At 39.4% G+C, this 25,351-nt stretch overlaps 1 protein-coding gene across 1 annotated transcript in view; it reads right to left on the bottom strand.

The window, feature by feature from the left end:
• The window catches only part of LOC105504519 (dynein heavy chain 14, axonemal-like), a gene marked incomplete at both ends in the record, with an annotated part of 80,855 nt that overhangs the window by 13,413 nt on the left and 42,091 nt on the right, over positions 1–25,351 (bottom strand). The window contains one exon of the mRNA XM_011931978.1: positions 9,074–9,152. Coding sequence (XP_011787368.1) covers positions 9,074–9,152 — 79 coding nt within the window. The remainder of the gene's footprint in view (positions 1–9,073; positions 9,153–25,351) is intronic.

The following is a 25,351-nucleotide window of genomic DNA, read 5'->3' as shown; positions in this document are numbered from 1 at the left end:
AATTATACAATTACTATTTTTATTTTTAAAGTACCATATGTATAAAACTTGTATAGTCAAACTTTATTTCAAATATACATTTGTTTTTATTTAACATATGTATATATACTTTTATTTATAATATACTTTATTTAATATATCTTTAGTATGTTATTTAATATACACATGTTTAACATATGTATATATTTTAATTTATGTAAAAATGTTTCATTTTTATTTTAGGTCAGTTTATTACTGACAGTTTATTTGTATTTTGGAAGAGGAAATTATAATTCTTAATTTTATGTGGAAAGACATAAGTGAATAGTCATTCACCCTGTATTCCTCTCAGCCAAGTCCTAGAGGCTGATTTTGTTCAACCTGGCTAAAGCCAGGCAGTCTGAATCTGGAGAGAGTCTTCTCCACTCTGGATTAACCCAGATCATCCATGGTTGGTGGGATCATGAAATTCTATGGTGATGGTGATGGGGCTGAACATGACATTTGAGCCTGATTTAAAGACATTTCACATAGTTCAGAATTTAGTACTATCATAAAACTATTTATAAATTGTGAAAAACCTAAAATATGTCACTAAACTGGAATTTATTAGCAATCATTAATGTACAAGTCATTTGTATAATTCCATCTGAAATTTCTAGCCATATGTAATAGTTCACTTAGCAAATATTTGAGTAGTTATTATGTATTGGTTTTTCTGAACAAAACAGATACAATCCCTTTTTTACAGAACAGGAGAATTAATGCTAAACCATGATAAGCGTAAAGAAAAAAGTTGGTCAAGGAGCCAAGATGGCCGATTAGAAGCAGCGGCCGCCCTTGGCACTCATGAGGAGGAATGAAAGTAGTGAGAGAATTCAGCATCTTCAACTGAAATATCCAGGTTCTCTCACTGGGACTGACTAAGCAAACAACTCAACCCACGGAGAATGAAGAAAAGCAGAGTCGGGTAATGGTCCACCTGTGAGCATCACATAGCCAAAGGAATTCCCTTCTACTCCCAGCCAAGGGAAGCAGTGAGGGAGTGTGCAACACCACCAAGGAAACCATGCTTCTCCCATGGATCTTTGCAACCCACAGATCAGGAGATCCCCTGTGAGCCAATGCCACCAGGGCCTTGGGTCCCATACACAGAGCTGTGGGAAATCTTGGCAGAGCAGCCACTCAGGTACACATGGAGACCTAAGAGTTTTATGTACTCTGGCCCCAGGAATCCCAGAAAGGTAGGAAATCTATCCATAATTTCCGATAGGAAAAGGGCTGGATCCAGGGAGCCAAGCAGCATCATTCTCTGGGCCCTACTTCCAAGGCACCTCACGAGTTAAGACCCACTGACTTGGAATTCCAGCCACCCAATGGCAATAGGCTGGAGGCTGAGTGAGATGGGACCAAATTCCCAGGGGGCAGGGAAGCTGCCATCTCTTGGTTGACTCAGCTGTTCCAGCCTGATGGCTCTGGAGAGTCCAAGTGGTCAGGAGAAGAAGGGGTTCCCCACAACACAGTACAGCTACTTTGCCAGATTGTGGCCAGACTGCTTCTTTAGGAGGGACCCCAATCTATTCCTCCTCACTGGGTGGGGCCTCCCTGCAGAGGTTTCAGCCACTCCATCCAGGGTTATATGGACAGAACTCTGATCTCTCCCTGGGATGGAGCTCCTGGAGGTAGGTTTGGCTGCTGTCTCTGTGGTTTGGTTGACTCAGCTGTTTCAGCCTGCCAGCTATGGAGAGTCTGGGTGGTCTGGGCAAGGAGGGGCCACCCCCATGCAGCACACCTGCTCTACCAAAAGTAGCCAGACGGCTTCTTTAAGGGAGTTCCTGATCCTTTTCCTCTTGACTGGGTGAGACCTCCCAACAGGGGTCTCCAGACACTTCTATAGGAGAGTTCAGGCCAGAAATAAGTCAGCACCCCTTGGGACACAGTTTCCAGAGGAAGGAATAGGCTACCATCTTTGCTGTTTCAAAGCCTTCACTGGTAATACCTCCAGGTAAGGAAAAACCTGAGGCAAGTAGGGGCTGAAGTGGACCTCCAATAAGCTGTAGCTGCCCTATAGAAGTGGTCTGACTCCAAGAAAAACAGACAGAAAACGACAATAACAACATCAACAAAAATACCCCACAAAAACCCCACTCGAAGGTCAGCAAGATCAAAGATTTAAGGTAGAAAAGCCCACAAAGATGAGAAAAAATCAATGCAAAAATGCTGAAAACTCAAAAAGCCAGAGTGCCTATTCTCCAAATGACTGAAACATCTCTCCAGCAAAGGCGCAAAACTAGGCTGAGGATGAGATGGCTGAATTAACAGAAGTAAGCTTCAGAATGTGGGTAATAATGACTTAAAGGAGCATGTTGTAACCCAATGCAAAGAAGCTAAGAATCATGATAAAACAATACAGGAGCTGATAACCAGAATAGCCAGTTTAGAGAGGAACATAACTGACCTGATAAAGCCAGAAAACACAATACTAGAATTTCACAATAAAATTACAAGTATCCATAGCAGAATAGACCAAGTGGAGGAGAGACTCTCAGAGCTTGAAGACTATCTTTCTGAAATAAGACAGGCAGAGAAGAATAGAGAAAAAATAATGAAAAGAAATGAAATGAAATAAACAAAAACCACTGAGATTTATGGGATTATGTAAAGATATTGAACCTATGACTGATTGGGGTTCTTGAAAGAGATGGGGAGAATGGAACCAAGTTGGAAAACATACTTCAGGATGTCATCCAGGAGAAGTTCCCCAACCTAGCAAGACAGGCCAACCTTCAAATTCAGGAAATACAGAGAAACCCAGTAAGGAGCTCCATGAAAAAAAATCAACCCCAAGACATACAAACATCAGATTCTCTAAGGTTGAAATGAAGAAAAAATGTTAAGGGCAGCCAGAGAGAAAGGCCAGGTCACCTACAAAGTGAAGCACATCAGACTAACAGTGGAATTCTCAGAGAAAGCCCTATAAGCCAGAAGACATTGGGCGGCTAATATCCAACATTCCTAGAATTTACAACCTAGACTTTCACATCCAGTCAAACTAAGCTTCATAGGCAAAGGAGAAATAATATCCTTTTCAGATACACAAACGCTGAGGGTATTCATCACCACCAGGCCTGCCTTGCAAGAGCTCCTGAAGGAAGCACTAAATATGGGGAAAAAAATCCGTTATGAGTCACCATAAAAATGCACTGAAGTACACGGACCAGTGACATTATGAAGCAACCACATAAAGAAGTCTGAAAAATAACCAGATAGCATCATGATGACAGGATTAATGTCACACAAGACCCATTGGCATGGTGTCTTCAAGAAACTCATCTCATGTGCAAAGACACACATGGGCAGAAAATAAAGGGATGGGGGAAAATTTACCAACCAAATGGAAAGCAAACAAACACAAAAAGCAGGGTAGCAATCTTAGCTTCTGACAAAACAGATTTTAAACCAACAAAGAAAAAAAAGGACAAGGGCATTACGTATGATTATGTATATGATTACATATGATTATGAAATCACAAAAGGGAAGTGAAGGACCTCTTCAACAGGAACTACAAAACACTGCTCAAGGAAATCAGAGAGGACACAAACAAATGAAAAAACATTCTATGCTCGTGGATAAGAAGAATCAATATCGTGAAAATTACCATGCTGCCCAAAGCAATTTATAGATTCAATGTTATTCCTATTAAACTACCATTGACATTCTTCACAGGTATAGGGTTCAATTTGACAAGAAGAACTAACTATCCTAAATATATGTGCAGCCAATACAGGAGCACCCAGATAACACCCCCACTGACAATATTAGACAGATCATTGAGACAGAAAATTAACTCAGATATTCAGGACCTGAACTCAGCTCTGGATTAAGTGGACCTGGTAGATGTCTACAGAACTCTTCACCCAAAAACAACACAATAAACATTCTTCCCATTGCCACATGGTGCTTACTGTAAAATTGATCACATAATCAGAAGTAAAACACTCCTCAGCAAATGTGAGAGAACTGAAATCATAACATCTCTCAGATGACAGCACAATCAAATTAGAGCTCAAGATTAAGAAATTCATTCAAAACCACACAACTACCTGTAAATTGAACAACCTGCTCCTGAATGACTCTTGGGTAAATAATGAAATTAAGGCAGAAATCAAGAAGGTCTTTGAAACTAATGCAAACAAACAGATAATGTACAGAATCTCTGGGATGCAGCTAAAGTGGTGTTAAGAGGGATGTTTATAGCACTAAATGCCCACATCAAAAAGCTAGAAAGATCTCAACACGCTACCATCACTACTAAAAGAACTGGAGAATCAAGAGCAAACAAACTCCAATGCTAGAAGAAAAGAAATAACCAAGATCAGACCTGAACTGAAGGAGATAGAGACATGAAAAATCCTTCAAAAATCAATGAATGCAGGAACTGATTTTTTGAAAAAATTAATAAAATAGACTGCTTAGACTAATAAAGAAGAAAAGTTAAGAATCAACTAACCACAATCAGAAATGATAAGGGGAATATCACCAATGACTCCATAGAAATACAACCAACCATTGGAGAATACTATAAACACCTCTATGAATATAAACTAGAAAATCTAAAAGAAATGGAGAGATTCCTGGACACATACAGCCTCCCAAGACTGAACCAGGAAGAAATCAAATCCTTGAATAGGCCAATAATGAGTTCTGAAATTGAGGCATTAATAAATAACCTACCAACCAAAAAAAGCCCAGGACCAGGTGGATTCACAGCTGAATTCTACTAGAGGTACAAAGAAGATCATGTCTAATGAAACTATTACAAACAATTGAAAACGAGGGATTCCTCCCTAACTCCTTTCCCGAGGCCATCATTATCCTGATGCCAAAACTTGGCAAAGATACAACAAAAAAAGAAAACTTCAGGCCATCTCTAATGAACATCAGTGCAAAAATTCTAAAAAAAAAAAAAAAAAAAAGTACTGGCAAACGAAATCCAGCAGCACATCGAAAAGCTTATCCACCACAATCAAGTTGGCTACATCCCCAGGATGTAAGGTGGGTTCAAAATATGCAAATCAATAAATGTAATTCATCACATAAACAGAACTAAAGACAAAAACCACATGATTATCTCAATAGATGCAGAAAAGGCTTTTGATATAATTCAATATCCTTTCATGTTTAAAACCCTCAATAAATTAGGTATTGAAGGAGCATACCTCAAAAATAATAAGAGCCATATATAACATACCCACAGCCAATATGATACTGAGTGGGCAAAAGCTGGAGGTATTCTTCTTGAAAACTGGCACAAGACAAGGATGTCCTCTTTCACCACTCCTATTCAACACAGTATCGGAAATTCAGGCCAGGGCAATTAGGCAAGAGAAAGAAATAAAGTGTATTCATATAGGAAGAGAAGAAGCCAAATTATCTTTTTTGTAGATGACATGATCCTGTATCTAGAAAACTCCATCATCTCAGCCCCAAAGCTTCTTAAGCTGATAAGTAACTTCAGCAAAGTCTGAGAATACAAAATCAATGTGCAAAAGTCACTAGTATTCTTGTACACCAACAGGCAAGCAGAGAGCCAAATCATGAATAAACTCCCATTCACAATAGCTACAAAAAGAACAAAATACCTAGGAATACAGCTAACAAGGGAAGCGAAGGACTTCTTCAAAGGGAACTACAAACCACTGCTCAAGGAAATCAGAGAGGATACAAACAAATGGAAAAGCATTCTATGCTCATGGATAAGAAGAATCAATATCATGAAAATGACCATACTGCCCAAAGCAATTTATAGATTCAATACTATTCCTATTAAACTACCATTGACATTCTTCACAGAACTAGAAAAAACTACTTTAAAATTCATATGGAACCAAAAAAGAGCCTGAATAGCCAAACCAATCCTATGCAAAAAGAACAAAGCTGGAGGCATCACACTACCCAACTTCAAACTATACTACAAGGCTACGGTAACCAAAACAACATGGTACTGGTACAAAAACAGACACAGAGAACAATGGAATAGGATAGAGAACTCAGAAATAGGACTGTACATCTACAACCATCTGATCTTTGACCAATGTGACAAAAACAAGCAATGGGGAAAGGACTCCCTAATTAATAAATGGTGCTGGGAGAATTGGCTAGCCATACACAGAAAACCGAAACTGGACCCCTTCCTTACACCTTATACAAAACTTAACGCAAGATAGATTAAAGACTTAAATGTAAAACCCAAACTCCAAAAACCCTAGAAGAAAATCTAGGCAAATACCATTTAGAATATAGGCACGGGCAAAAATTTTATGTCAAAACTTCGAAAAGCAATTGCAACAAAAGCAAAAATTGACAAATGGGATCTAATCAAACTAAAGAGCATCTGCACAGCAAAAGAAACTATCATCAGAGTGAACAGACAACTTACAGAATGGGAGAAAATTTTTGCAGTCTATCCATCCAGAGGTCTAATATCCAGACAAAGGTCTAATATCCAGAATCTATAAGGAAGTTAGGCTGATTTATGAGAAAAATAGACCATTAAAAAATGGGCAAAAGACATGGACAGATACTTCTTAAAGGAGACATACATGTGGCCAACAAACATGAAAGCTCAACATCACTGATCACTAAGGAAATGCAAATCAAAACCACAATGAGATACCATCTCATGCCAGTCAGAATGGTGATAATTAAAAAGTCAAAAACAACAGATGCTGGCAAGGTTGCAAAGAAAAAGGAATGCTTTTACACTTGGTGGGAGTGTAAATGAGTTCAACCATTGTGGAAGACAGTATAGTGATTCCTCAAAGACCTAGAGGCAGAAATACCATTTGACCCAGCAATCCCATTACTGGGTATATATCCAAAGGAATATAAATCATTCTATTATAAACATACATGCACACATATGTTCATTGCAGCATAATTCACAGTAGCAAAGATATGGAATCAAACTAAATGCCCATCAATGATAGACTGGACAGAGAAAATGTGGTACATATACACCATGGAAGACTATGCAGCCATAAAAAGGAATGAGATCATGTCCTTTGCAGGGACATGGTTGGAGCTGGATGCCATTATCCTCAGCAAACTAATGCAGGAACAGAAAACCAAACACTGTATGTTCTCATGTATAAGTTGGAGCTGAAGGATGAGAACACATGGACACATAGGCAGGGGAACAACACACACTGGGGCCTGTTGGGATGGTGGTCAGGGGAGGAAGTGCATCAGGAAAAATAGCTAATGAATGCTCGGCTTAATACCTAGGTGATAGTATGATTTGTGCAGCAAACCATCATGGCACACATTTACCTATGTAACAAACCTGCATGTCCTGGATATGTACCCCTGAACTTAAAATAAGAGTCAAGCACTGTATGAATAATAATAGTAGGGATAACTAGTTTAGATGTGGGAGTCAGGGAAGGTCTCTTTGAAGAAGTAACTATTCAATTAAGTCCAAAGAATGGGTGATATTTGGCAAAATATAGGAGGAAGAACATCTTGGACAGAAGGAATACATGTGCCAAGACCGTAAGGTCAAAGGATCATGGCTTGACAAACTGAAGAAAAAGCAAGTGTCACTGAAGCACAATCAGAGCAAGAGATTAGGAGATGAATCTGGAAAGGTAGGCAGGACCTTTTTAGGCTGTGCCAAGATTTTTTTTCTTCCACTTTGAAAGTAATGGGAAATCTTAAATCCCTACAAAAGAGAAAAGAAATATTTTAAATTATGTTTTAAAAAGATCGACTCTTGCATATAAGAGACATGTACTACTATATAAGGCATAAGACTCTTCTTCTATAAGAGACATGTACAAGCATATTAATCATAATACTATTGTTAATAACAAAAACTGAAAATCTAAATGCTTACCAATGGATAAATAACCTGTGATACATATGTGTGTGTGTGTGTATATATATATGTATATCATAGTTTATATATATAATGACAATGGACTGGTTGGTAGCAGTGAAAAGAAATAAGAATAGCTATATGCACAATGGACTAAACAGATGTAATGTTGAACAAAAGATGCAAGTGACAGTGACAGAAGATCATACAGGATGATTTCATCTATTTAAAGTTAAAAACACACAAAGCTAAAAAATACTATTTTGAAATATATTAATAAGTACAAAATCCAGAATAGTAGTTATCTCAGATGATGGGATACCCTGAGATCTAGGAGAGAATACAGAGGGCTTCAAAAATAAAATAATATGCTTTTTCTATGGCTGAGTGGTATATATATGGGTGATTATGGTATTGTTATTTATATCTTATACATGTTTTATAAATGCTCTTTTTGGCTACTCACTATTTAATAAAAATTTAATTCCTTGTTGTTACACTGAGAATGAGCAGGAAAAATTGGGGAAACCAACTAGGAAGCTATTGCAAACAGTATAGGCAAGAAATGTTGGAGGTTTGGGTTAGAATGCCATAATCAAGATGTAGATAAGTGAGTGGATTTTAAGGCAGAACTGACAGGCAGAGTAGAAATCACAAGTGAATGCTTTATCATTCAAAAGCAAATGTGACATGAATGTCTTAAGGACTCATAATAAGATGCCCAACAGTGACTCTTCTATCCTACAAAATGGCTGAAGAAATGTAGAACTAATAATTTACATTGCTATAATTTATTGAGCTCTTACTATGTACTAGGCTCTATTCTGGATACATAACATATCACATTATTATTCCAGTTTAATAAATGAAAAAATTAAAGCTTAAAAACATTTAGCAACTAATTCAACATTTCACAGCTCATGAATGGCAGATTCATGAAATAAATTCATATCAATTTTATTCCTTTCTCAGATATGTATAGAGGCTGGACAATTGCATTCCTATAAGGCATATTACTTCAAAATGTAGCATAAAATCTGGTATCTTATATTAGCTACACAAAGAACTTTAAGTTGGAATAAAATGAATTTAAGTGGATTCTGATACTATGAAAACACAGAAGTATTGGTTTATCAAGAAGTAATCCTGTGCATATTTGAAGGTTTGGCACCTAATTGTTACTAAAACATGTTTTCTGAAGGACTGTAACTGACCTCTTTTCTATATCCTTGAATATGACAGAATTTCTTCGAGAATTTGCCTCCTTAGATGATGTGTCACTCAAATCATTACCTTAAAAAGAAAAGAGTGTTTTTCCATAATTAACAACTGACATAAAATTTATCTGGTAAACTAATGAGGTTTAACCTTTAACATTGTTTAGTTAGTGAATTATCATAGAACATCTTTATTTCACATACGGTATCTGAGAATTAACTTATCAGAACAAAGTGGGAATTACAGGAGCAGAGAATGTTCTTACATTGTCAGAACTGATTTTTATTTATTTGAAGCATAAAGCTGCATACATTTGTTCTTTATTCTATTCTATCCTTTTTTTATAAGATTGATTGTTGCAAAATGTAAACTTTGAAACAATGAAGTGACTACGACCAAATATGGTACACAATACAAGCTAAATAATAAATGGGCCCTCATAAAGTAGGGCAATAAAAAAAGCTGCATATTTTCAAGTAACAAATGTATTAAAACAAATATTCAGCTGGGGCATGTTAGGCAGATTGTAGTCATCCCCCTCTCATTCCCATTACCCACCTTTCCAACTAATCCATTCCACAGAGAAACACAAAGAGCAATTATTCATTCTTCCTTGTAACTTATTTTTATTTTATAATATTTGCTTTCTTAATATTAAAAAATGCTTCTTTTAGGACATTTACAAAATACACAAAAGTGTACAGAAGGAAACAATCACCCATAATTCCACCACCTAAAGATAACAACTAGTAATATATTGATGCATTTCTTTATGGGCTTTTATATAAAGACATAAATTATATAAAAACATAATATTTTAAAATTGAAACCTAAATAGAAAACTAAAAACAGAGTTGGGTGCTTATCCTGCTTTTTAGGCCTGTCTTGATTTTGTTGCATCATAATTTATTAAGTCATTCATCCCTTGTTGGAATTCAAATAATTGTTTTATGATTATAAATAATTCTGCTATGAATAAACCTCCTTGTGCATAAATCTTTCTGTGCTTCTCTGATTATTTATTTATAAAAATTTCCTAGAATAAAAGATAGTAGAGCAGAGTATATGGATATTTTTAGCATATAGTGTCAAATAGTTTACCAAGAAAAGTTCAATCAATTTTTTATCACCCACTTCAACATCCCTTATTCCACAGATCCTTTAAGTGTTCTTCCCCTTCTGCTACTACCAAAGATGAATATATATATATATATATATTTATTTATTTATTTATTATACTTTAAGTTCTGGGATACATGTGCAGAACATGCAGGTTTGTTACATAGGCATACATGTGCCATGGTGGTTTGCTGCATTAATCAACCCGTCATTGACATTAGGTATTTCTCCTAATGCTATCTCTCCCTTTGTCCCCCACCCCTGACAGGCCCCAGTGTGTGATGTTCCCTGCTTGTGCCCATATGTTCTCATTGTTCAACTCCAACTTATGAGTGAGAATATTTGGTATTTGGTTTTCTGTTCTTGTGTTAGTTTGCTGAGAATGGTTTACAGCTTCATCTATGTCACTGCAAAGGACATGAACTCATGCATAGTATTCCATGGTGTATATGTGCCACATTTTCCTTATCCAGTCTATCATTGATGGGCATTTGGGTTGGTTCCAAGTCTTTGCTATTGTTATTAGTGCTACAATAAACATACATGTGCATGTTTCTTTATAGTAGAATGGTTTATAATCCTTTGGGTATATATCCAGTAATGGGATTACTGAGTCAAATGATATTTCTAGTTTCAGATCCTTGAGGAAACACCACACTGTTTTCCACAATGGTTGAACTGATTTACACTCCCACCAACAGTGTAAAAGCATTCCTATTTCTCCACATCCTCTCCACATCCTCTCCAGCATTGCTGAGTCTGTCCCACAGACTCTGGCTGAGCGACAGATGAAAGAAGTATGCAGACACAGGTATATTGCCTGACTGCACAGCTAGGGAACCACATGGCTCAGCACTGCTGACCAGAGTCCAGCAGCCAAGAGAGTGCAGCCCCAATAAGCTGGCAATGCTCACATTTATTTAGTACAGATTTAATGACAAAGGCTTGGAGCAAACACGATTTGTGGTAATAAACTTTGTCAACCCCCTGAGTAGACAGAAGTCCCTGCATGCGAATGATTAAAGGCTGGTTTTAGGACATGAATAAAATGTTATTTAGATAAACTCCTCTACATTCCTTTGTACCTATGCCCTCTGCCCTGGGTAAGAACAGCTGCCTTCAGCTCATTCTTCCCTGAAGCTTTGCAAAACCCCCTGACCTTCCAAGAAGGTTTGAATCTTTCCCTATAATTTCTCCCACCACCATGACCAATCTCCTACATCTCCCCCTTTTCTGTTTTTTGCATCAGGTTTTGTGCAGAAACAGGTTTGTCAGGCACAGCGGTTATAATTTGCATTCCAGCTTTGCATCCTAGAATTAGTAAATAACATAAGACAAAAATGAATATAACCAGTATCATTCTTTTCCAATCAAGGAGTGACCCCTAGGAGTGGGGATCTATCCAGAAGAGATGTCCTTGCACATCCTTCCATATGGCTGTTTGTTGGGCATGTAGATCTATGGCGTTTAAGGATTCTAGAATTTTAAATTGCCTTATGTCTGCTATTAAATTATCATGTAAGTTTCCCCAGAGGTGTTGTTTCACCTCATCCCAACTATTTATTGATTGATTCCAAGATAGAGAGGTGACACAGATATGCTAATGCTCCCAGTCACAGTTTAATTGCTGTCAGAATGCCAGTGCATCTTGTCGCTCCTCTACATATTCCAAGGCAGCCTCAAGGCTTGCAGGAGTGCAAGAATCTTTTGATCTATACCCTGCTGTAAGAGAAGTTCATTAGACACATTTTTTGCCAAGTTATCTACAGAGGTAGCTGTTTGTACTGATTCAGTAATAGAGGCCACAACAACAATAGCAGTTGCCAAGAAGACTATGGCTGAGATTTTAAAGGCTATAAGTGTGCCTATGAGTCTTTTGGGTCTGACCTGGGACAGGGCATGTTCTAAGGTGGCAAGGGCAGAGGAACCTTGTCAATCATGTGTCAAATTGACTGGTAGGGATGCGTCAGATTTTCTCCTTAATACCATGACACTAGTAATATTTTAATTAGATATATTGTAATTAGTGATACATGAGGTGAACCAAGCATGTCCCTGCACTCAGGTCACAAACTTGGAGTTTTGGGGTGTAATGGAAATATTAGTTCCCATAAGGAAAACATATGGATGGGTAGTGCAAATCAGGCACTGATCTGTGTGATTATGAATTACAGTCATAGTATAATTGTTACTGGAATTATGATATGTCCCATGCCAGATATTAAGGGAGGTGCTAAGATGTCCCAAGTGCCATAAAGTGTCTTGGGGTGGCATCTACTTTACTTGGGGTCTGGGATATCTCATCTCCCCATTGGCCCAAATCATAGGGGAATGGGATGTGACTACAAAACTGTGATTGATGCCACAATGGATGTGGACATCAGTATGGTCACCCCGCAAATGTGTGGGGGAAAGAGAGATCAGACTGTTACTGTGTCTACGTAGAAAAAGGAAGACATAAGAAACTCCATTTTGACCTGTACTAAGAAAAATTCTTCTGCCTTGGGATGCTGTTAATCTGTAACCCTAGCCCCAACCCTGTGCTTGCAGAAACGTGCTGTATTGACTCAAGGTTTAATGGATTTAGGGCTGTGCAGGATGTTCTTTGTCAAAATCATGTTTGCAGGCGGTATGCTTGGAAAAAGTCAAAGCCATTCTCCATTCTCGGGTACCCAGGGACACAATGCACTGTGGAAGGCCGCTGGGACATTTGCTCAAGAAAGCCTGGGTATTGTCCAAGGTTTGCCCCTACTGAAACAGCCTGAGATATGGCCTTGTGAGAAGGGAAAGACCTGACCATACCCCAGCCCAACACCCGCAAAGGGTCGGTGCTGAGGAGGATTAGTGAAAGAGGAAGGTCTCTTTGCAGTTGAGATAAGAGGAAGGCATCTGTCTCCTGCTTGTCCCTGGGAATAGAATGTCTCAGTGTAAAACCTGATCATACATTCTGTTTACTGAGATAGGAGAAAACCGCCTTATGGCTGGAGGTGAGCAGTATGCTGGGAGCAATACTGTTCTTTACTGCATTGAGATGTTCGTGTAAAGTCAAACATAAATCTGGCCTGCATGCACGAGGGACAGCACCTTTCCTTAAACTTATTTATGACAAAGGGTCCTTTGCTCATATGTTTTCCTGCTGACCCTCTCCCCACCAATACCCGATAGTTCTGCCACATCCCCCTCGCCAGGATAGTAGAGATAGTGATCAATAAATACTGAAGGAACTCAGAGACCAGTGCCGGTGCAGGTCCTCACTTTCTGAGCACCAGTCCCCTGGGCCCACTTTTCTTCTTCTATACTTTGTCTCTCTGTCTTATTTCTTTTCTCAGTCTCTCGTCTCCACCTTGCAAGAAATATCCACAGGTGTGGAAGGGCAGGCCCTCTTCAAAATGGCCATGGGAGCTCCAGTCTAAGATTTTATAATTGCCTAACTGGAAGCTACGGGCTTGTCCCCTGTGACAGACCTCCCAGCTAAAGTGGAATCCATTACTTTTCCAGCTTTGTTCTTCAGCACAGCGAGGAATGTTTGGGAAGGTGGCATTGGTTGTGTTGCCTGGTTTGAGCTTACCTGCCACCAACAATGTTAAGGCATTTCCTTTGCCATGATGTAGCCATAATTGTGTTTGGGCAGGTATACAGTAAGGGTTAGAACTTTTATAACTTACACACAGTGGGAGGATAGTGGAGTGATATATAGTGTTAACTGGCACCTTAGTCCAATGTGTGCCATTAATAAGAGACCCCACTGGAGGTAAGTCAATCCCTCCTAGCCAAGCAGTTATGTTATTAGAGACTGGGAAGGAGGTGTCTGCCCAAGTAACAGAGCAGAAGAAAGGTGGATCTAAGAGATGAGCCCAATAGAGAGTAACAGGTGCAGATTGCAGGCAGAGTGAGAGAACAAGAAGGGTTAATACCCTATGAGAGTTGCAAGGTACAATAGAAAGCATATCAAGGAATGAATTATCTGGAGTGAATTGTGTCTGTGTCTGGAGCAGGATTCACTCAGCCTCCTGAGCTGTCTTCTTCAGCATCCCCCAGGTAATATCTGGGGCTTGTGTTGTCCGAGGAAGCTGCATCATCTGGGACTATGGGTCCTGCAGGGACATTTCCTCCATTTCTGGTACCGGGATGGGTCCTAGCACGCCATGGTATGGTTTTATGCATTGTGCTGGAATCCAAAGAGGACCTGAGGGGGTGTGAACATAAGCATATCCTCTTCCCCATGTTAGCAATTCATTTGGACCATACCATACATTAATATTTACATCTTTCCATAAAACCACAAGTTTTAATGTTTTGAAGGGCTTTAGTAAAACGCTTTTTTATGGCTGATTGAAATTTATCATCTAAATTTTAAAAATTAAGGGTAAATAAGGTTTGTGCTAGCAGCATTGAAGGGTTTTTACTCATATTCTCCCCTTTTTTTTCTGAGCATATTTTTAGGAGTGGAATGGATATGTTCTACTATGGCCTGTCCTTGGGGATTATGTGGGATGCATGTGGAATGTTGGATGTTCTACGTGGGACAGAATTGTTGAAATTGTGAGCTGGCATAAGCTGGACCATTATCGGTTTTAATTTTTGTGGGACACCACATAAACACAAAAGTTAAAAGAAGATGTCTGTTAACATATTGGGTGGACTCTCCAGGAAGACCATGAGCACTCATTGAGAAATGGTATCAACAGATACATGTACATATCTTAGTTTTCCAAATTCAGGGATGTGTTTAACATCTGTTTGCCATAACTTATTAGGTTCTATTCCTCTAGGGTTAACACCTGTTGAAGGAGAGGACATGTCTGTGAGCTGGCAATCTGGGAATTGCAGGATAATGTGTTTAGCAAGTCTCTGGGTAAGTTGAAATTGTTTAGATAAGTTTCTCCAATTTTGGTGGAAAAATAGATGCGATTGGGTGGTTTGGTCAAGCAGTGACATCATAACTTGCAGGTCTCCTTGATCATTGCCATAAGCCAATGGGGCAAGCAGTGAGCTGTGGGGTCGAATACGTGTGATAAAAATAGGATGTGTATGTTGATCCAGCAATTGCTGAAGTCGGAGAAAAAGTGCATACAGGGTGGGCTTGAGCATGGACTTAATGAGGGCTGTTTCAAGGTTCTGCAATAAATAGAGTAAGCAGAGTCACTGACAATACTGATGGGCTAAGCAGACTAGGTCTCCAGGGATGATATTAAAGCTCCAACTTCAGCTTTCTGAGTGCCAGTAAATCCAGGATGAATGAGGAAATCAGGCAATCTCTGCCAAATAGCTCCTTTTCTATTTTTACCAGAGCCATAAGTAAAAAGCCTTAAAGCATTAGGTATGGGGGAGTGAACTACTTTTCTGGCACAACTAAAGGAGTATAAGAACTGAATTATTTTCTCAGCAGGAAGGGCATGTCCTATATGGCCTACATAATCAGAGAGTGCTATCTAAAGATCTAGAGACAGGGGAAATAAGCTTTGAATTGCCTTTTACTCAAAGGAATTCTGATTACATCAGGGTTATAACCTAGCAACTGATTGCATCATCTGTGGCCTGTATAGATGACTTTACTAACTAGCTGGATATAGGGGGATAACGTTTTAGTCATGGTATGTGAGTAAAAAAACCCATTCTAGAAAGTGCAGCCCTGGGACTATCTGTCCTACTAATCCTGTTGGGGAATGTTTAGTAGGGAAAACAAACAATTGAATTGAATATTGTGTGTCTATGCAATCTAGTTGCCTCTGAGAAATAGCTTGCTCTATTTCCTCAATTTGTCTTTTTGCTGCAGGAGTTAAATACATGGGAGAGTCTAGGGCTGTATTGCCCTTTAGGATAGGAAACAGGATTTGTAACTTATCAGTAGTTATGCCCAAGGTGGGGTAAAGCCAATTAATATCACCCAGTAATTTTTTATAATCATTTAAGGTGTGTAAGTTGCTAGTGTTTAATTTAACCTTTTGAGGTCTCACTGACTGGGAAGTTAGTATGTATCCAAGATATTTCCAAGGAGAGGAAAATTGTACTTTTTCAGGTGCTACGATTAAACCTCTTAACTGTGTGTTCTTTATGATGGAGGCATATAAACTTAAAACTATTGGCTCTGTTGGGGCTGCTAGTAAAATATCATCCATAAAATGAATAATCTTGCAATTAGGAATTCTTTTCTACTGGGGAGCAAAGCCTGATTTACATGATACTGACACATAGTAGGACTGTTTAATATCCCTTGAGGAGCACTTTCCAATGAAGCTGGTGAGCTGACCTTTCATTATTGATAGCTGGTATGGTAAAGGCAAATTTTTCTCTGTCCTGTTCTGCAAGAGGGATAGTATAGAAGTCCTCCTTTAAGTCAGTAACAACTAGAGGCCAATCTTCAGGAATTGCCACGGGGGAAAGGGAGGCCCTGTTGAGAGGCCCCATAGGCTGCAAATTAGCATTGATATCCTGTAAATCATGCAAAAGTCTCCATTTGCCAGATCTTTTGGGAATGACGAAAATGAGCGAATTCTAAGGGGTGTTTGATGGTTCTATATGGCCAACTTTTAATTGCTCCTCAACTAATCCATGGGCTCTTTGTAACTTCTCTTCATTTAAAGGTCACTGTTCTACCCAAATAGGATTTTGAGAGAGCTACATCAGGGGTAGAGGAGGAATAACAATGGCCATTACTAGAAAGAGGTCTGCAAAGTGACCTCAATTAACCCTTTTGTAAATGGGTTAGTGGTTCCATTTTCTTAAATGCTTTTTCTTATCTCTTTATAAGTGTCAAAAGAAATGGGTTCATATACCTGATTGTCTTGTCAATCTTGCATTATCGGACAGGCTAAGAGCTCCCCTTCTAATGCTGCTTGCCTAAGACAGGGTACCAAAGCTGTAGTGTATCCCTTGTCTTTTTTTCCAATCTACAGGAGGGGGCTCAGGCAAAACCTCTGTTTTCTCTTTGTTATTTTTGCCTGGTAATGGCTGGGCTGAACAAGAAGGAGGAGGTGGTAAGGTAGGTGATGGTTCCTCCTCCCTTCCCTTTTTAGGCTCTTCTGTGTAGAGTGGACCAAAGCAGCCCTAACTAAAGCCCATAATATTAGAGACGTTACTGGGATCCATCGCCCTTGTGCATGATGTTTAAAATTTCTCCCCACTTGTTCCCAGAGCTCTATGTCTAGCTTACCCTCTTCCAGGAACCATGGGTTATGGGACACAACAGTTTGCATTAGGTTCCTTAATTGAGCCTGTGAAACTGAGGCTCTGCCAGCTTTAAGCAGCTGTGAGAGGCAAAGCCAGCTGGACTTCTGGGTTGAGTGGGGACTTGAAGAACTTTTCTGTAGCTAGATAGAGGTTTGTAAAATGCACCAGTGTTCTGTAAAAATACACCCATCAGTGCTCTGTGGCTAGCTAGAGGTATGTAAAATGGACCAACCAGCACTCTGTAAAAATGCACCAATCAGTGCTCTGTGGCTAGCTAGAGGTTTGTAAAATGGACCAATTAGCATACTGTAAAATGGACCAATCAGTGCTCTGTAAAATGGACCAATCAGCACTCTGTAAAATGGATCAATCCACAGGATATGGGCAGGGATAAAAAAGGGAACAAAAGCTGGCCACCCCAGCCAGCAGCCGCAACCCGCTTGGGTCCCCTTCCATGTTGTGGAAGCTTTGTTCTTTCACTCTTTACAATAAATCTTGTGGCTGTTCACTCTTTGGGTCCGTGCCACCTTTAAGGGCTGTAACACTCACTGCGAAGGTCCGTGGCTTCATTCTTGAAGTCAGGGAGATCATGGACCCACCAGAAGGAACCAACTCCAGACAGAGCTGTTTCAATACTTTTATATACTTTTGCTGTTGAGCTGATAACTGTTGTCCCATGATGAAATTCTAGCCTGAACAATTCCCTCAAACTTGGAAATCCCGAGCAGGCAGCAATGACTTACTGACTTACTGACAGCACAGTCTCTTTATCTTCATTTTTGAGGGTTCCAATGGGATCTATTGCAGCACTCCTTGCACAAGGCACCACCCACTGAGTCTGTCCTGCAGACTCTGGCTGACTGACAGATGAAAAAAGTATGCTGACACAGGTTCCTGACAGCGTGGCTAGGGGACCACACAGCTCAGCACCACCAACAAGAGTCCAGTAGCTGAGAGAGTGCAGCCCTGATAAGCTGGCAATAATCACATTTATTTAGTACAGATTTAATGACAAAGGCTTGGAACAAACAATTTGTGGGTAATGAACGTTGTTGACCCCCTGAATTGAGAGCAGTCCTGTGTGCGAATGATCAAAGGTCTGTTTTAGGACAACATGAGTAAACAAGATATTTAGATAAACTCCTCTATGTTCCTTTGTACCTATGCCCTTTGACCCTGGGTAAGAAAAGCTGCCTTCAGCTCATTCTTCCCCGAAGCTTTGCAAAACCTCCTGGCCTTCCAAGAAGGTTGGAAACACAGACCTGTTGTGTCCTGACTTAAATGGTAACCATTCTAACTGGCATGAGATGGTAGGTATCTCATTGTGGCTTTGATTTGCATTTCTCTGATGACCAGTGATGATGAGCTTTTTTTCATGTTCCATGGCTGCATAAATGTCTTCTTTTAAGAAGTGTCTGTTCATATCTTTTACCCACTTTTTGATGGGGTTGTTTTTTTGTTCTTGTAAATTTAAGTTCCTTGTGGATTCTGGATATTAGCCCTTTGTCAGAGGCACAGATTGCAAATTTTTTTTCCCCAATCTGTAGGTTGTCTGTTCACTCTGATGATAGTTTCTTTTGCTGTGCAGAAACTCTTTGGTTTAATTAGATACTATTTGTCAATTTTGGCTTTTGTTGCCACTGCTTTTGGTGTCTTAGTTGTGATGTCTTTGCCCATGCCTGTGTCCTGAATGGTATTGGCTAGGTTTTCTTCTAGGGTTTTTATGGTTTTTAGGTCTGACATTTAAGTTTTTAATCCATCTTGAGTTAATTTTTGTATACGGTGTAAGAAAGGAGTCCAGTTTCTGTTTTCTGCATATGGGTAGCCAGTTTTTGCGACATCATTTATTAGAGAATCCTTTCCCCATTGCTTGTTTTTTTCAGGTTTGCCAAAGATCTGTTGGTTGTAGATGTATGGTGTTATTTCTGAGGCTCCTGTTCTGTTCCACTGGTCTATATATCTGTTTTGGTACCAGTACCATGCTGTTTTGGTTACTGTAAGCCTTGTAGTACAGTTTGCAGTCAGGTAGTGTGATGCCTCCAGCTTTTTCTTTTTGCTTAGGACTGTCTTAGCTATAAAGGTTCTTTTTTTGGTTTCATAGGAAATTTAAAAAGTAGTGTTTTTCTAATTCTGTGAAGAAAGTCAATGGTAGCTTGATAGGACTAGCATTGAATCTATAAATTACTTTGGACAGTATGGTCATTTTCAAGATATTGATTCTTCCTATCCATGAGCAGGGAATATTTTTTCCATTTGTTTATGTCCTCTTTTATTTCCTTGAACAGTGGTTTGTAGTTCTCCTTGAAGAGGTCCATCACATCCCTTGTAAGTTGTATTCCTAGGTATTTTATTTTTTTTGTAGCAATTTTCAATGAGAGCTCACTCATGATTTGGCTTTTTGTCTATTATTGGTGTATAAGAATGTTTGTGATTTTTGCACATTGATTTTGTATCCTGAGACTTTGCTGAAGTTCCTTATCAGCTTAAGGAGTTTTAGGGCTGAGACAATGGGTTTTCTAAGTGTACAATCCTGTCATTTGCAAACAGAGGCAATTTGACATCCTCTCTTCCTATTTCAATACAGTTTATTTCTTTCTCTTGCCTGATTGCCCTGGCCAGAACTTCCAATACTATGTTGAATAGGAGTGGTGAGAGAGGGCATTATTGTCTTGTGCCAGTTTTCAAGGGGAATACTTCCAGCTTTTGCTCATTCAGTATGACATTGGCTATGGGTTTGTCACAAATAGCTATTATTTTGAGATATGTTCCATCAATACCTAGTTTATTGAGTGTTTTTAGTATGAAGGTGTGTTGAATTATACTGAAGGCCTTTTTTGCATCTATTGAGATAATCACATGATTTTTGACATTGGTTCTGTTTATGTGATGGATTATGTTTATTCATTTGCATATGTTGGACCAGCCTTGCATTGCAGGGATGAAGCTGACTTGATCATTGTGGATAAGCTTTCTGGTGTGCTGCTGGATTCAGTTTGCCAGTATTTTATTGAGGATTTTTGCATTGATGTTCATCAGGGATATTGGTCTAAAATTCTCTTTTTTTGTTGTATCTCTGCCAGATTTTGGTATCAGGATGATGCTGGCTTCGTAAAATGAGTTAAAGAGGAATCCCTATTTTCTATTGTTTGGAATAATTTCAGAAAAAGTGGTACCAGCTCCTCTTTGTACCTCTGGTAGAATTCGGATGTCAATCTGTTTGGTTCTGGGCTTTTTTTGGTTAATAGATTATTGATTACTGTCTCAATTTCAGAACTTTTTATTGGTCTATTCAGGGATTCAACTTCTTCCTGGTTTAGTCTTGGGAGAGTGTATGTCTCCAGGAATGTATTCATTTCTTTTAGGTTTTCTAGTTTATTTGCATAGAGGTGTTTATAGTATTCTCTGATGATAGTTTGTATTCCTGTGGGATCAGTGGTGATATCCCCTTTATCATTTTTTATTGTTTCTATTTGATTCTTCTCTCTTTTCTTCTATCAGAATATAGCTGTCTATCAATTTTGCTTTTTTTTTTTTTTTCAAAAACCAGCTCCTGGATTCACTGATTTTTTGAAGGGTTTTCATGTCTCTATTTCCTTCAGTTCTGCTCTGATTTTAGTTATTTCTTGCCTTCTGCTAGCTTTTGAATGTGTTTGTTTGCTCTTGCTTCTCTAGTTCTTTTAATTGTGATGTTAGGGTGTTGATTTTAGATCTTTCCTGCTTTCTGTCTTGGGCATTTAGTGCTACACCTTTCCCTCTAAACACTGCTTTAGCTGTGTCCCAGTGATTCTGGAAGGTTGTGTCTTTGTTCTCATTCATTTTAAAAAACTTAGTCATTTCTGTTATTTACCCAGCTAACAATTTCATTATTTACCCAGTAGACATTCAGAGGCAGGTTGTTCAGTTTCCATGTGGTTGTGTGGATTTGAGTCAGTTTGTTAATCCTGAATTCTACCTTGATTGCACTGTGGTCTGAGAGACTGTTACAATTTCTATTATTTTGCATTTGCTGAGGAGTGTTTTACTTCCAATTATGTGGTCAATTTTAGAATACGTGTGATGTGGTGCTGAGAAGAATGTATAGTTTGTTGATTTGGGATGGAGAGTTCTGCAGATGTGTACTAGGCCCACTTGGTCCAGAGTTGAGTTCAAGTCCTGAATATCCTGGTGAATTTTCTGTCTTGTTGATCTAATATGGAGTGTGGGGTGTTAAAGTCACCCACTATTACTGTGTGTGAGTCTAAGTCTCTTTGTAGGTCTCTAAGAACTTGCTTTATGAATCTGCATGCTCCTGTATTGGATGCATATATATTTAGGATAGTTAGCTCTTCTTGTTGCATTGATCCCTTTACCATGATGTAATGCCCTTTCTTGTCTCTTTCGATCTTTGTTGGTTTAAAGTCTGTTTTATCAGAGATAAGGGTTAAAATCCCTGCTTTTCTTTTTTTTCTTTCTTTCCATTTGCTTTGTAGATCTCCCTCCATTCCTTTATTTTGAGCCTATGTGTGTCTTTGCACATGAGATGTGTCTCCTGAATACAGCACACCGATGGGTCTTGACTCTTTATCCAATGTTCCAGTCTGTGTCTTTTAATTGGGGCATTTAGCCCATTTACATTTAAGATTAATATTGTTATGTGTGAATTTGATCATATCAATATAATGCTAGCTTGTTATTTTGCCCACTAGTTGGTGTAGTTTCTTCATAGTGTCGATGGTCTTTACAATTTGGTATGTTTTTGGAGCAATTGGTACTAGTTTTCCCTTTCCACATTTAGTGTTTCCTTCAGGAGTTCTTGTAAGGCAGGTCTGGTGGTGACCAAATCTCTCAGTATATGCTTATCTGTAAAGGATTTTATTTCTCCTTTGCTTATGAAGCTTAGTTTGGCTGGATATTAAATTCTGGGTTGGGACTAGGAGGTTCCAAGATGACCGAATAGGAACAGCTCCAGTCTGCAGCTCCCAGCATGAGCAATGCAGAAGATGGGTGATTTCTGCATATCCAACTGATGTACTGGGTTCATCTCACTGGGGCTTGTCAGACAGTGGGTGCAGCCCAAGGAGCAGGGTAGGGCATCGCCTCACCCAGGAAGCACAAGGGGTCACGGAATTCCCTTTCCTAGCAAAGGGAGGCCATGACAGATGGCAGCTGGAAAATTGGGACACTCTCACCCTAATACTGCACTTTTCCAATGGTCTTAGCAAATGGCACACCAGGAGATTATATCCTGCACCTGGCTTGAAGGGTCCCACACCCATGGGACTCACTCACTGCTAGCACAGCAATCTGAGATCGAACTGCAAGGTAGCAGCGAGGCTGGGAGAGGGGTGTCCACCATTGCTGAGGCTTGAGTAGGTAAATAAAGTGGCCAGGAAGGGTGAATTGGGTGGAGCCCAACACAGTTCAAGGAGGCCTGCCTGCCTCTGTAGACTCCACCTCTGTCAGCAGAGTATAGCTGAAAAAAAGGCAGCAGAAACTTCTGCAGACTTAAACGTCCCTGTCTGACAGCTTTGAAGAGACTAGTGCTTCTCCCAGCATGGAGTTTGAGATCTGATAATGGACAGACTGCCTCCTCAACTGAGTCTCTGACCCCTGAGAAGCCTAACTGGGAGACATTCCCCGTAGGGGCTGATTGACACTTCATAGGGCCAGGTGTCCCTCTGAGACAAAGCTTCCAGAAGAAGGATCAGATAGCAACATTTGCTGTTCTGCATTATTTGCTGTTCTGCAGCCTCCACTGGTTATATCCAGGCAAACAGGGTCTGCAGTGGACCTCCAGCAAATTCCAACAGACCTACAGATGAGGGTCCAGACTGTTAGAAGGAAAACTAACAAACAGAAAGGACATCCACACCAAAACCCCATCTGTAAGTCACCATCATCAAAGACCAAAGGTAGATAAAACCACAAAGATGGGAAGAAACCAGAGCAGAAAAGCTGAAAATTCTAAAAATGAGAGTTCCTCTTCTCCTTCAAAGGAATGCAGCTCCTTGCCAGCAACCGAACAAAGCTGGACAGAGAATGACTTTGATGAGTTGATAGAAGAAGGCTTCAGAAGACTGGTAATAACAAACTTCTCTGAGCTAAAGGAGGATGTTTGAAACCATCGCAAAGAAGCTAAAAAACCTTGAAAAAAGATTAGACAAATGGCTAACTAGAATAAACAGTGTAGAGAAGTCCTTAAATGACCTGATGGAGCTGAAAATCATGGCACAATAACTATGTGATGTATGCACAAGCTTCAGTAGCCAATTTGATCAAGTGGAAGAAAGGGTATCAGTGACTGAAGATCAAATGAATGAAATGAAGTGAGAAGTTTAAACAGTAAGAAGAAATGAACAAAGCCTCCAAGAAATATGGGACTATGTGAAAAGACCAAATCTACACCTGATTGGTGCACCTGAAAGTGACAGGCAGAATGGAACCAAGTCGGAAAACACTCTTTGGGATATTATCCAGGAGAACTTCCCCAACCTAGTGAGGCAGGCCAACATTCAAATTCTGAAAATACAGAGAATGTCACAAAGATACTCCACGAGAAGAGCAACTCCAAGACACATAATTGTCAGATTCACCAAAGTTGAAATGAAGGAAAAATTGTAAAGGGCAGCCAGAGAGAAAGGTTGGGTTACGCACAAAGGGAAGTCCATCAGACAAACAGTGGACCTCTTGGCAAAAACTCTACAAGCCAGAAGAGAGTGGGGGCCAATATTCAACATTCTTAAGGAAAAGAATTTTCAATCCAGAATTTCATATCCAGCCAAACTAAGCTTCCTAAGTGAAGGAGAAATAAAATCCTTTACAGACAAGCATACGCTGAGAGATTTGGTTGCCATCAGGCCTGCCTTACAAGAGCTGCTGAAAGAAGCACTAAACATGGAAAGGAACAACTGGTACCAGCCACTGCAAAAACATGCCAAATTGTAAAGACCATCAATGCTAGGAAGAAACTATATCAACTAAGTAGCAAAATAACCAACTAAATTCATAACGACATGATCAAATTCACACATAACAATACTAACCTTAAATGTAAATGGGTTAAATGCTCCAATTAAAAGACACGACAGGCAAATTGGATAAAGAGTCAAGACCCATCAGTGTGCTGTATTCAGGAGACCCATCTCACATGCAGAGACACACAGGCTCAAAAGAGAGGGATGGAGGAAGATCTACCAAGCAAATGGAAAACAAAAAAAGGCAGGGGTTGCAATCCTAGTCTCTGATGAAACAGACTTTAAGCAAACAAAGATCAAAAGAGACAAGGACATTACATAATGATAAAGGGATCAATTCAACCAGAAGAGCTAACTATCCTAAATATATATGCACCCATTACAGGAGAGCCCAGATTCATAAAGCAAGTCCTTAGAGACCTACAAAGAGACTTAGACTCCCACACAATAATAATGGGAGACTTTAACACCCCACTGTCAACATTAGACAGATCACTGAGACAGAAAGTGAACAACGATATCCAGGAATTGAACTCAGCTCTGCACCAAGCAGACCTAATCAACATCTACAGAACTCTCCACCCCAAATCAACAGAATATACATTCTTCTCAGAACATTGCACTTATTCCAAAATTGACCACATAGTTGGAAGTAAAACACTCCTCAGCAAATATAAAAGAACAGAAATTATAATAAAGTCTCTTCCAGACCACAGTGCAATCAAACTAGAACTCAGGATTAAGAAACTCACTAAAACCGCTCAACTACATGGCAACTGAACAATCTGCTCCTGAATGACTACTGGGTACATAACGAAATGAAGGCAGAAATAAAGACATTCTTTGAAACCAGAAAGACACAACATACCAGAATCTCTGGAACACATTTAAAGCAGTGTGTAGAGGGAAATTTATAGCACTAAATGCCCACAAGAGAAAGCAGGAAAGATCTAAAATTGACATTCTAACATCACAATTAAAAGAACTAGAGAAGCAAGAGCAAGCACATTCAAAAGCTAGCAGAAGGCAAGA

The sequence above is a fragment of the Colobus angolensis genome, unplaced genomic scaffold (genome assembly GCF_000951035.1).
Source record: "Colobus angolensis palliatus isolate OR3802 unplaced genomic scaffold, Cang.pa_1.0 Scaffold926, whole genome shotgun sequence".
NCBI classification, from domain to species: Eukaryota; Metazoa; Chordata; class Mammalia; order Primates; family Cercopithecidae; genus Colobus; species Colobus angolensis.
This window is presented reverse-complemented; position numbering and strand designations above follow the sequence as displayed.